Genomic DNA, 14,000 nt, shown 5'->3' with positions numbered 1-14,000 from the left:
TCAATTTTAATAAATCAATTATTCTAATCAATTTTAAACCGTTTTAGACAAACACAGTGAGTATAATTCAAATATGTCAAAATAATTATAGATGCATAATCAAACAATTATAAATGTATAGTAAAGCCTACTCACAACATGGTCCTAAGGGACCGAAGAGGCCGAACTCGGGTGCCAAATTAAAAGGGTACAAAAGAGCGCGGAACTTGAACTGGGACAGTGCAGCAACTTCAATTCTTACGATAGCAACAATGGCCACGACACCAGCCAAAGGCAGTATATTCAAATTGAATGAAAGACAAATACAAATATAGTTCTGAAAATCCAAAACAGAATAGAGGCAAAAAAAATAAATCAGAATAAGAGCAAGACAGAGAAACGAAATGGCGGCAGCGATAAGGTAAAATTGGAACAGATCAAGGGAAGAAACTAGACCAGAACAGTGGCAAGACAGTGTTACCGGCAAGTTTGGAAGTTGTAGCATGTTTTCCGGCAACAGTAAAATCTACACTGGAGAAGCAAAACAGCAGTGGCATTAGATCCTCTCCTCCAACAGTGGCATCAGTAACTCCAACGAAAACAGGGAGGGCAAGGTGGAGCAAGTTAGGGGATGAAGTAGCTCCAAGTGCACCAGCGACGGCAACAGCAGAAGCCTCCATCGTCACCTCCTCTCACGACTGCCACCTTCCTTCCCTCCATCTTGTAGCTCTCTCACCCTCTCTTCGTTCTCTACGCTTTCCGCTGCAACGACAAGGTCTCCCTCCAACGGCAATTTCTTCGGCGGCGACGACAGCAAGGCGGCACGACAGCGAGCTGAATGCGGCTGGGCGAGACGGGTGTGGTGGCGGCGCGACGGCAAGTTGGACTACGGTGAGGCGCGACGCCAGTGCAGTAGCCCTCTCCCTCCTCTTCTTCTTTCTCTCCTCCTCTCCTTCACTCTCTCTATCTCCATCTTCCTTTTTTTTTCTTTTCTCAGCTCGTGGGTGTGTGCTGTGAGGAAGAGGGTGTGAGGGGAGTATGTGTACGGCAGTGAGAGGTGAGTGAGTGTGTTAGAAGAGGGTTAGGGTTTGGTTTGAAAAAAGAAAAGGAATAAGGGTGTTGTAGAGATTTTACAGATTGGATGTTGTGACTTTTGTTCCAACGTTTGTTCTTGGACCTTTTATTTGTCCTAAGCTTCCTGGTTCTGTTCATGCTTCATTGTCCTTGGCATTTGGTAAGCAATGCAATTTTTTCACAATCTTCATCATATGGACTTCATCCATTTTAAAACTAATATTATTTGTACTACTTTGTGGAAATACTAATATTATTTAATTTGTACCACTTTGTGGAAATGTTATAAAACTATATCATTTAGAAAAACAAGATCTACCCTTGACTAATATTCAAGAGACTTTAAAGATGACGAGAATAATAATAGATGTTTATTTTGGTATTCATTTTAGCCATACATTAGGTCAACAATCATTCCTATCATTATTGGATTTTGTATAATCTCACTCCTCCAATTGAGAGCTATACTTAATTTAATAATGCAACGATTATTATATGAATACCAAAGGTTAATAGTAAAAAATACATATATATTTGGTATTGGTAATAAAATTTGATTATAAAAAAAAAAAAAGAGTGATTATTCTGTTATATTGTGCAGGTGACAAAGGTCCATTTGGTTCGTTCCTTCAGTCTCCTATGGTGCATGTGGTGACGTGGCTAGAGCCCATATATTTCTACTTGAACATCCTAATCCAAAAGGGAGGTATAATTGTTCATCATCTTTGGTTACTGTTGAAACAATATCTCAAGTTTCTTCTAAATACCCGGAATTTCAGCTGTCAACACTAGAGTCAGTTTTGTTACACTTCTCTATGTTCTTTTGGTTTACACATGAAATAGACATGCATAAATATAACTTAATTAGTTATATGTTCTTGCATTGCAGCAAGTTAATTGAAGCAAATTAAAGGTGCCAAGTTACGAAATTTATCATCAAGGAAACTCCCAGATTCTGGATTTGTATTCAAGCTAAGTATGGACTTGACGAAATGGTTGATGATGCAATTCGACCTTGGAAAGAAAAGGGTTAGATGTGAGGTTGTTTATTTATGTATGTATCCGTTTTAGGGTTTGAACCATGAACAAAAAAATAAAATGGATCCCGCTAGGGAGACAATGGACTATTTGTACAATGTGTACAATGGGTTATTGAGTTACAAAATAAATATTTCTCGTACTATCTAGAATAACCATCTGAGTACTAGTGATAATAAACATCTTCCCAAAATCTTAACGGATCTAGCGCTCTAATACCATGTCATGATACCACTCATCCCAAAAGTTTCAGCTGATGAGAAAAGGTAACACTAATAATTATATCTCTAATACTCTCGAAACCTCCACTGTACACGTTATATAAATATTCCATTAGCTCCTCGTACTTTTCCAAATAAAATCTATGATTAACATTTTGCTTATTTGAATACTTCAATATTCAGACTTTTATGTAGTGCTCAGCGCATTTTTAAAAATAGGTGAGTTCTATGGTACCTTTGTTATGGTGCCTAAATTACCTAACTTCCCTTTTAAAGTAAAAAATAAAATGTTTAAAATAAAAAGTAAATCATGTAAAATTTATTAAATATTATTTATTTACCTTTTTTAGTAATTTAGGTATAAAGTAATAGGCACCATAGCATTCACCATTTTTTTATTTGAAAAGTTCTGCACAGTGTCAGTATTAAAAGAATAAAACTAAAAATTTATCTTTCTTTTTTTCTTTATAAAGTTACTCCACACACACACACGAGGAAAAAATATAAATATAGTTTTATTGTATTTTTTCTTGCTGTATACTCTAAAATTCAAAAGTGCTGTACATTTTAAGGTGAAAAAAAAGGTCAAGTGATATTTCTCAAAAGTAAAAAGAAAGAAATATATTATCCACCAAAATTTTTTAGAAAAATAAAAAATGAAATATGTTGGATTAGTCAAACTCTTCTAGAGTACACATTTTTGACTAGCTACACATTCAACCTTTAACTTGGACCACAAATTAAGATATTCCTATCCATCCTAATGTATATATAATTTAACATATAATAAATACATAAATATATAAAATATAAAATGTATAATATATATATAAAAAATTAATTTAAATATATATGTATTTTTTTTTGTTTTATAATGTATGATTTTTATATTGTTAGTTTAATTTATGTTTGAATGTGATTATAGTTACATAAATTATAAGATTTAATTTTATTTATTAAAATTTAATGGTTATAAAGACAAGACGGCAGATCAAGATTTAATTTTGTACTGTCCGCGAGTAAGTGGGACGAGCCGGACATCCCAACCCATGACAATACGCAAGTCGCTAATTTAAAATTGATTGACAAAAACAATTAGAAACAAAAAACTGATACATATATAGCCTAATCACACATACACCTTATTGACAACTTTTGATGTTTGAAAAGAAGAGACTTTCTAAGCTAATCCTACGGCACAGCCAAGGGGGTGTCCGATGAATAAGTAGGAATACACTAATTGACGGCACTAATATTAATTAAAAAATGTGACTTCAATAGTAATAATTAGATATATTTTAAGCAAATCGAAAAAAAAAGTAGATATAGTTTAAATCTAATAATGTATAGACAGGTATATTATATGAAAATGAATTGGCATAAGATAATTAGATAGTGACAAATATGTTTTGCATAAGATAATTATCTCTCGCTGGGGTTGGTGGAAGAGGTATAGCAACTAACACCCAGGAAGTAAGCAATTTTATGGTCAAGTTAGTGTAGGTCTCAATTTTAAGTATCATCACAGAATTTTATGAGTCTAGCTACATATCATTATCTATACATAATTTAGTAAACCAAATGCATAAAAAAAAAAAAAAAATCTAGTTGTTTAGTCAAAATTTCTAGTATATTAAATCAAATAAAATCAAATCAATTTTAATGTTACGTTCAACAAGAAGCTAAAACACTTAGTCAACATATGACCGAAGTTAATTAAGTAAGAATCAATACAAATACACTTAAACTTTTCTCATTCAGAGTCCATCAAGACATCAAAGTAATCAGAATAAGAAGCATAGCATAGTGAAGAAGGTAACATTAAATGGCAGAGGGTAAAGGAAGAGTGTGTGTCACTGGAGGAACAGGGTTCATTGCTTCAATTATCATCAGAAATCTCCTTCAGGAAGGTTACTATGTTAACACTACTGTTAGATCTGGTCCAGGTTAGTTTTTCAAATTTTTTTAATTTCTTTAAATATATTGTTATAAAATTCTTAAAAGCTAAACAGTGTTATTGTATTTTGGCACCATAGCTAATAGCAAGAAAGATGTAAGCTTCCTCACAAATCTTCCCGGAGCATCCGAAAGGCTCCAAATCTTCAACGCTGATCTCAGCAACCCAGAGAGTTTCGGCGAATCGATTGTAGGCTGCGTCGGCGTGATCCACACCGCAAGCCCGGTCGATTTCCAAGTAAACGAGCCACCGGAAACCGTTATCAAGAGAAGCGTTGATGGTGCAATTGGAATCCTAAAAGCATGCTTGGATTCAAAGACGGTGAAGAGAGTGGTTTACACTTCAAGTGGCTCCGCTGTCATGCACAACAGATCAGGTATTGTAACAAACTCTAACGATCAGACTAACAGAAACGGTTACTTTCTTAACTGACTAACTAACTAACTAACTGTCATAATTAATAATACAACCAATATTTAGATTATTTATTAATAAAATAATGGTATCAAAATTATTAACCATAAATTTCATAATAACAGGGGCACAGGACATGGATGAGAGTTATTGGAGTGATGTGGATTTTCTCAATGAGACGAAGCAGTTTTCTTGGTCTTATGCGATTTCTAAGACTTTGGCTGAGAAGGCTGTACTTGAATTTGGAGAGAAGAATGGATTGGAAGTTGTGTCTTTGATTCCTCCTTTTGTTCTTGGACCATTCATCTGTGCTAAACTTCCTATTTCAGTTCATACCTCTCTGTCTCTGTTATTTAGTAAGTTAATTAATTTTGCATGATTTAATTATGTAGTCTTTTTTATTGTTGGGTGAAAACTCAAGTACAGTCAACTTCACGTGAAGTTGATAGCTGAGAGCGGTTAGATGATTTGACTAATTTGACTAAATTTTCATTTAACGGCTCTCAACTATCAATTTCACGTGAAGTTGACTGCACATGAATTTCCACCTTATTGTTAGTAAAAAATAGAAAAATACACAGATCTTAATATAAATTAATAAGATAATATAATACTATCATAATATAACATTAATCCTTTCTTTTTAAAATAGGTGGTTTTTTTTTTTTTTGAGCATTATCCATCATGAGCAGTGCTAAGTAATTAAGTGGTTAGGTATAAGGGCTTTTCATGAATTCATTCTATTTGTTGTTTAGCATACCAATATAAAATAAAATTTGTACAGATATGATAACGAAAATTCTTATTTGTTTGATGGTATAAATTATTAATTTCTTGTTCCATTATATCTGTCTATTATTTATTATTTCCCTTTTTCTTTTCTCCATAAAATACAAAAAAATAATGTGTCAGTCTTCTTTCATATACCTACGTTTCTTTTACCATTTATGTTTGATTAAATCATGAATTACATGTCATTATCGGATTCATAATTAATATCAAATTTAAAATGCATTGGTTTTTCAACTTACAGCACTAGAACTTATATCCACCATAAAATATAATAATAAAAGAAGTGGTAATTAAAGTGCCTCCACTATAATCTCCTATGATTAGTAAACTATAAAATTCTTAATCAAAATCTTGATGGTGCAGATGACAGTGATAATTTTGGTGCTCTTCTTCGTTTCCCTATAGCACATGTAGATGATTTGGCAAGAGCACACATTTTTCTGTTTGAGCATCCAAATCCAAAAGGGAGATACAATTGCTCACCAAGCAGTGTTACTCTTCAAGAGATAGCCGAATTTATTCGTTCAAAGCACCCTGAATATAAACTACCTTCTCCAGAGTAAGTGTTCTTCATTGTTCTTAATGGCATGCTTTTAATTTGGATTTCATTATAAAAACTAATATTAATGAGTTTTATTTGTACACTCTAGGTCAATAAAGGAAATTAAGGGTGAGAATATACCACATATGAACTCAAAGAAATTAATTGATGCTGGATTTAAGTTCAAGTATGGGACAGAGGAAACGTTTGAGGAAGCCATTCAATGCTGCAAGGAAAAGGGTTATCTTAAATAAAGTTTACCACGGAACTAATTAGTGGAAAGGCAATAAAATGTTTGAGAAGATTGCTTTTGGTTTACTAAAGAAAAACAATTAGATGGTGCATGACATGTAGGTCAATCTATGAATGATGTTTTTCTTTGAATGTTATCGAAATAAGTTAATATAATGAAAAGTCCATTTTGTTTCTTTTCCTTTTTTTTTTTTTTTGGGTACGGTTAAGTTGCCCTTTTTATATATAGAAGGTTATAAGTTATGATAAATTGCATGAAGAAAAATTAAAGCAAGCAAATATATGATATATTGAATGGTCCAAAGTGTTCAACTATTAGGTAGCGTTTGGTAGAGAGACAGAGACGGAAAGATTGAGACTGAGAGACAGAGACTAAGAGACAGAAATTGAAATAAATCTCAGTATTCTATTTGATGCAAAATGGGAGACAAAAATTAAAACAAGAATGAAACTCTAATTTAATTTGCACAAAGAGTAAAATTGGAATTAATTAATTAAAATGAAGGTATTTTAGGTATAAAATGTTATTAAAGTTTCAGTCTCCATCTCTAAAAATTTTAGTCTCCTGTATCCTTACTTTTTGGAGGTACTGAAATACTGAAATTTTGGAGATAGAGACAAAAATTTTAATACCAGTCTCTAAACCAACAAACATGATACTGAATCTCAGTATCTCAATCTCTGTCTCAATACCTCAAAACAAACGCTACTTAAGGTTTTGCTAATATAGTACATGATATTCTATGTTTTATTATTACTTATTAATTATTAATAGTATATCTGATAGGAAAAAAAAATAACATCTAGTACGTTAGCGAAAACTTTTTTATGATAACAATAAATATACCTATAGGTCTCTTGATAAATATAGGTCTAGAAAATTAAATTACACAGGAAAATTACTTTTACAAAGTAGTTTATCCTCATTTATATAGATTATGAAAATTATTTAAAAGCATTTCATGAAATTACTTATTGTCAACATTTTTGTAATATATATCGTTTATTATATAATAATTACCCCAACCAAATATTCATTAAGTGGTTCATATATAATCTCATCTCCTATACTTATATATATATGAATCACGGACATTCACACAAAACAAAACACGAAACACATGGATTAACTAATTTTAAATTTATGTTTGAGAGGGGACACCATACATATACAAAATATAAAAAAATTAAATAAATTACAATAATATCTAAAGATTTTATTGGCATTAAATTATAAATTAATTTTTAAAATATTTTTTATATATTTCTTTTAATTATATAGAGCATTTTAGATAAGTTTTATATTACTAGTTAATGATATATATACTATTTTAATTTTTTTGTCAATTTCAAACATATTAGTCAAAAATAAAGTTGGGCATTCCAATGTCTTTAAATTAAGTGTGTTCAAAAAATAATTTTATATTTTATTAACATACAATTATACATAAAAGATATACTTATTAAATAAATATCGAACAAGTATTATGTCATAAATATATTCCATATAAATGTTTTTTAAAAGAGTTCAACTATCTTAGCTCTAAGAATATATGTAAAATTATAAACTGAATTTTTTTATTAAATATATAAAAAATTTAAATTTTTTATTACATTTATTTTATATTTATTAAAAAATTAAAAACATTTTTTAATAATAATTTTATCATGTACATACACTTAAAGCACCTATTAACTAAACCCTTCGTAAAATTATATAACACAGAAGCTTCTCATACAACTCTAAAAGGATTAAATACGTACATCAGCTCCAATCCAAAAATTACAGGCTGTTGTCCTCGATTTAAAATCAGAACCACCCTTATTTTATTGTTAACCCATCACACCTTAACTTACCATTTGTTATCACTAATCAATAATATAACATATTTCAAAAGATGACTATTTCAGTGCTTGATTGATATAGTATTTGATGTGCTTAATTTTACATCTTCATCATAACTAGGTTGCTATATAAATGCCTTAGTGTAATGCCTTAGTGTATAGCTTTTAAGAATTTTATAACAATATATTTAAAGAAATTAAAAAAAAATTGAAAAGCTAACCTGGACCAGATCTAACAGTAGTGTTAACATAGTAACCTTCCTGAAGGAGATTTCTGATGATAATTGAAGCAATGAACCCTGTTCCTCCAGTGACACACACACTCTTCCTTTACCCTCTGCCATTTAGTGTTACCTTCTTCACTATGCTATGCTTCTTATTCTGATTACTTTGATCTCTTGATGGACTCTGAATGAGAAAAGTTTACGTGTATATGTATTCATTCAGTGATTCTTACTTAGTTAACTTCGGTCATATGTTGACAAAGTGTTTTAAGATTAAAATTGATTTTATTTTATTTGATTTAATATACTAGAAATTTTGACTAAACAACTAGATTTTTATTTTTTTTTATGAATTTGATTTACTAAATTATGTACAGATAATGACGTTGCTAGAGTCACAAAATTCTGTGATGATTGATACTTAAAATTGAGACCTACACTAACTTGACCATAAAATTGCTTACTTCCTGCTGCGTGTTAGTTGCTATATATAACTCTTCACCAACCCCAGCGAGAGATAATTATCTTATGCAAAACATATTATCTTATTATGCCATTCATTTTCATATAATATACCTGTCTATACATTATTAAATTTAAACTATATCTACTTTTTTTTTTTTTTCGATTTGCTTAAAATATATCTAATTATTACTATTGGAGTCACATTTTTAATTAATATTAGTGCTGTCAATTATTGTATGCCGCACGATTAGCTTAGAAAGTCTTTTTTGTTTGTTATTACTTTTCTTTTTCAAAAATCAAAAGTTGCAATAATGGTGTATATAAAGAGGTTTTTTTTAGGCTATATATATTTATGAGGTTTTTTTTTCATCAATCAATTTTAAATCAGCGACTTGTCAATTGCCTTGGTTAGTAGGAGCCTACCACGCTGGGGCTTATCTGTATATTCGCAGTAATTATCCACGTCCGATCTAAATTTTGCGAATATTATCCGATTCGTATAGTCATCGGATTTCGGATCGGATCCGATCCGATCCGATTCGTACTATGGTAGGATCGGATTATGGATTTGACAGTGATATCCGCGAATCCAATCCGTAAATTCGCATATCCGCACATCACATATAAATATCATAGTTTAAGAAAATAATCCTTAATGTGATATAAATTTTAGTGTGTTGTTTTATGAATTTTATGATATCTTGTTTTTTATTTTTTATGTTGTACTTCAACTTAGAATAATTAAACTTAAATCTTGTGTTATTATTTTTTTGTTATTCAAGAGAACTTTTATTGATAATATTTTACAATTAAATATGCTTAAACAGGTGAAAAATAAATTTTTTTTTTGTAAAAACAGCCAAATGAAATTTGAAAACTTTTTTTTTTGAATTATGCGGATATACTCAATATCCGATCCACATACTTCCGGATATCGTATTCGATCCGATCCGTGTGCAGCCCTATAGGACGCAGGGGCTAGCGATCCCCAATTAATATTCTTTAGTTTGAAATGCTTAGTTGTTAATTATTTATAGATTTAATTACTCTATTGGTCCCTATAGTTTCGCGAAATTTTTAATTAGGTCTCTATACTTTTTTTCTTTTAATTGAGTCCTTGCACCAATTTTTTTTAATTGGTCCCTACACTTTTTTTTCCTTTTATTTAGGTCTCTATACTAATTCTTTTTTTTTTTTAGTTGGATCCCTATAAAATTAAGCCAATTACTATTAAAAGAGATTTAATTGAAAAAAATTAGTATAGGGACCCAATTAAAAAGAAAAAAAGTATAGAGACCTAATTGAAAATTTCATGAAACTATAGAGACCAATAGAGTAATTAAACTTTATTTATAAGTAAAATGGACCTAATATTCTTGTTATGAACAAATGTTGTGTGTTTTTTATACCCCTTGATGCTTACTTTAATTTGTGGTCCGAATTAAAGATTGGATGTGTACCTAGTCAAAATTGTTCCCATTATTCCATTATATTATTTGGAATATTTAAGCCAATACTCTAGAAGAGTTTGACTAATCCAACATATTTCTTTCTAAAATATGTATTTTACTCACAAAAGTTAAGGTATGATTAATGTATGTGTGGAGTAAACTTATAAAGAAAAAAAAGGAAAGATTAATCTTTAGTTTTATTCTTTTAATAGTGTGTGTAGAATTCATGAATGAGTTCTATTATGAATTATGTGTTTACACTATCAAAGCCTTTGCCAGTATACATAGCCATGTAGAGCAACCAAGAAAATAAAAAAGAGATGGTTACTAAACTTAACCATCCTAACAAATTTATGCTGCACCTAATAACAGATTATAACAGATTTAGTATTAGTTTGGATTAGTTTTTCTAATGAAAAAAAATACTCTTTAAAAAAAGTATTTTTATTTAAAAAAATAAATTATTTTTTAAAATTAACAATATCTTATTTAAAAAAAAACAAAAACAAAAGATATTTTTAATATTTAAATACTTTTTTAAAAATCAATCTAAACTGAGTCTTAATCTATTTCTATTATTTCTGTAAGCTTAAACTCCTTAACACAAATAAAAGTCTGAATCCGGTAAAATTAAAGGGTTGAAATAAGCAAAATGTTAATTAATCATAAGAGTAGTCAATTATAAGATTTTTTTTTTCAAAGTTCAAACCTAGAACCGACACATAACTAAACAACCTCACATGTAACCCTTTTCTTTGCAACATCTAATTGCATCATCAACCATTTCCTCAAGTCCATACTTGAATTCAAATCCAGCATCTTTGAGCTTCTTTGATGATAAATTTTGTAACTTGGCACCTTCAGTTTGCTTCAACTTGCTACATTGGAAGAACATAAACATACAAATTTAATTTATTTCAATGAAACCGAAGGAAAATCATTAACTAATTAAGTTATATATATGCATGTCTATTTCTTTTCTTGTTTAAAAAGAACATGATAGAGAAGTGTAACAATACTCACTCTAGTGTTGACAGCTGAAATTCGGGGTATTTAGAAGAAACAACTTGAGACATTGTTTCAACAGTAACCAAAGATGATGAGCAATTATACCTCCCTTTTGGATTAGGATGTTCAAGTAGAAATATATGGGCTCTAGCCACGTCATCCACATGCACCATTGGTGCCTGAAGGAGCGAACCAAATGGACCTCTGTCACCTGCACAATAATTAAATTTATCATAACAGAATCATCCATTTTTTTATGTATAATCAAATTTTATTAGAACACTAAATATATATGTATTTTTATACTATTGAGTAACTTTCGGTATTCATATTCTATTGCTGTGTAATGAGAGGAAAGATTGTTGACCTAATGTATGGTCAAAATGAGTTTATTATTTTTATGGAGATTCTCTCGTGCTTCACTGCTTTGTAAATTTGTGTTGAAATTCTCTAAAAAAAACTAATTTACTGGAGTATTTTTTTGAGATAGGATCTACCTCTTTATATTTGAGTTAGGCAAGTGGTAATAGGCAAGATAATTTTTTTTTTTTAAGAAAAATTGTCCTAATAACAAACTTGATGGATTAATATTAAGAAAAATACTATATATTCAAGTCTTTTTGTTAACTAAGTTTAATAATAATGTTTGGGTGAGTGGGTCAGTAAGAGTAATGAAAATAATTTTTGTTCATATTAAATCAATTTAGTTAGAATTGATTAATAAAAAGACTTGAATATTAAACCAACTTAGTTAGACTTGGTTAACAAAAATATTTGAATGTGTAGCATATAGTGCAATTTTTCTTGTCAATCTTTAAAGTCTCTTGAATATTAGTTAAGAGTAGATCTTTTTTTTTTTTCAATGATATAGTTTTATAACACTTCCACAGTGTGTTACAAATAATATAATATTAGTATTTCCTCCATTTTAGATAGTAGTTTTAATATTTTAGGTATATTTATAAATTAATGTATCTAAATATATATCTACAATATGCTCTAGATATTATATATGAATACTAAAAAAAAAAAAAGATTGGATCCTTACCAAATGCCAAGGACAATGAAGCATGAACTGAACTAGGAAGCTTAGGACAAATAAAAGGTCCAAGAACAAACGTTGGAACCAAAGTCACAACATCCAATCCACTCTCCTCCCCAAATTCAAGCACTGCTTTTTCTGTGAGTGTCTTAGAAACAGAATAGAACCAACCATCAATCTTTGAAGCTCTAAGGTAATCCACATCACTCCAAAAACTCTCATCCAACACAACTTCTTCATGATCATCTTTGCCACTGTTATGGTACAAAACAGCAGAGGAACTTGAAGTGTAGATTACTCTCTTCACAGTTTTGGAATTGAGACATGCCTTGAGAATTCCTAGTGCTCCATCAGTGGTTCTTTTTATCATAACTTCTTCAGGTTCTTTTAATTCAAATTCCACTGGACTTGCAACATGGAAAACTCCAATGCATCCTTCAATGGCTGCACTGAAACTTTCTGGATTGCTGAGATCAGCACTCAGAATTTGAAGATTCTGTGATGCTCCAGGTAAATTAGTAAGAAAGCTAATGTCTCTCTTGTGTTCTGCTTTATTGTTTAAAAGATAAGCAAAGTTAATATTTTAGTTTAAAGTGAGTTAAATTTAATTGCAAATAATGGTCCTTGCTAAATACCTCTAATTATAACAAGAATTCTGATAAAGGTCTATTTAGCTTTAATTTTCATTGTCAATTTTAGTAATTTCTATTTTTAAGATTTTATAAAAGAAAACATAGAAAATAAAATTAAAAACAAAATTTTATTGCTTTTTACTTTTTAATTTATAAAATCTTCAAAAGACAAATTTTTTTGGTAATGAACATAGACTTCTGATTCAAAATTTTTTGTAAAATTAAGTTCACAAAAACAAGTAAATATTCTTAAAATCCTTGAAGGCTTCAAATTCAGATATCAGATCCTATGTAGTTTGTAGTAATTAAGAGTTTAATACCACTAATTAGATCATCAGCAAAACACAACAAATATTGAAAGAAGATAGCATAGAGGAAATTTTGTTCTACTTTGAACCTGGGTTGGATCTGACAGTGGTATTAACAGAGTAACCATGTTGAAGGAGGTTCTTGATGATCCATGAACCTATAAACCCTGTGCCTCCAGTCACACACACTCTTCCTTTACTTTCTTCCATGTTCTCTATCTCACACTTTTTCTCTTGCATATGCACATGGCTTAAACTTCAATGGATATGAAGGGGAAAAAAAAGGTAGTTGAGTACATAGGAATTAAATTCTGGTTGTTTGTATTTTTCTCTCTCATTTTCCATGTTAATTGGTGTTTTTTGGAAAAGCTGGTTGTTTGTACTTGGTGAGAGTGGATACTTTCGTGTAAAGAAAAAATTGGATGGTGTCAATTGTTTAATCTAATCTTTTATTTCTCTCTCATATTTATTTTTAGTTTCACTTATAAAATTAATGGTAAGAGATCACACTTTATTCCCTCAAGTGTCAACAAAAATTGAGAGGATTCATTTCCATACTTTGTGCAAATAATTGATGTTACAATAAGGAGATCGAAGGAACTAACAAACTATTTACTTATTTAGTGTCTAACTTATGAATTTCTAAAAGAAAATTTATAATTAATGCATTGGTAAAGTAATTTACTATGCAACTAATGTTTGGAAAAGCTTTTATGAAAAGATTTTTTTTTAAATATTTTTTTAAAAGATATTTAGA

General features: G+C 30.0%; 2 protein-coding genes and 1 long non-coding RNA gene across 4 annotated transcripts; 2 read left to right on the top strand and 1 right to left on the bottom strand.

Moving 5' to 3' along the window:
- The first annotated feature begins 1,440 nt into the window (after positions 1-1,440).
- LOC140177373 (uncharacterized) lies at positions 1,441-2,402 on the top strand. Its single transcript, XR_011869219.1, has 3 exons — positions 1,441-1,561; positions 1,655-1,846; positions 1,943-2,402. It is a non-coding gene; the product is annotated as an uncharacterized lncRNA (long non-coding RNA).
- Positions 2,403-3,465: 1,063 nt separating this feature from the next.
- LOC112728283 (vestitone reductase) lies at positions 3,466-6,444 on the top strand. The gene is made up of 5 exons (XM_025778355.2): positions 3,466-4,258; positions 4,349-4,645; positions 4,809-5,039; positions 5,839-6,034; positions 6,126-6,444. Exons 1-5 carry the CDS (start codon positions 4,138-4,140, stop codon positions 6,268-6,270), a joined length of 990 nt encoding a protein of 329 aa, XP_025634140.1. The 5' UTR covers positions 3,466-4,137; the 3' UTR covers positions 6,271-6,444.
- A 4,364-nt stretch (positions 6,445-10,808) lies between these two features.
- LOC112728280 (vestitone reductase) lies at positions 10,809-13,727 on the bottom strand. 2 transcript variants are annotated; one of them, XM_025778353.3, is made up of 4 exons: positions 13,333-13,727; positions 12,310-12,849; positions 11,277-11,472; positions 10,809-11,131 (listed from the first exon to the last, which is right to left on the bottom strand). In XM_025778353.3, the coding sequence occupies exons 1-4, from the start codon at positions 13,481-13,483 to the stop codon at positions 10,990-10,992; spliced, it is 1,029 nt and encodes a 342-aa protein (XP_025634138.1). In that variant the 5' UTR covers positions 13,484-13,727; the 3' UTR covers positions 10,809-10,989. The 2 variants fall into 2 exon arrangements, with proteins under 2 accessions (XP_025634138.1, XP_025634137.1); XM_025778352.3 differs by having other exon boundaries at positions 12,310-12,852; positions 13,333-13,700.
- Between the last annotated feature and the right edge of the window lie 273 nt (positions 13,728-14,000).

Source organism: Arachis hypogaea, chromosome 12 (genome assembly GCF_003086295.3).
Source record: "Arachis hypogaea cultivar Tifrunner chromosome 12, arahy.Tifrunner.gnm2.J5K5, whole genome shotgun sequence".
NCBI lineage: Eukaryota > Viridiplantae > Streptophyta > Magnoliopsida > Fabales > Fabaceae > Arachis > Arachis hypogaea.
Note: the sequence above shows the minus strand (reverse complement) of the source record. Positions and strands in the feature narration are given on the sequence as shown.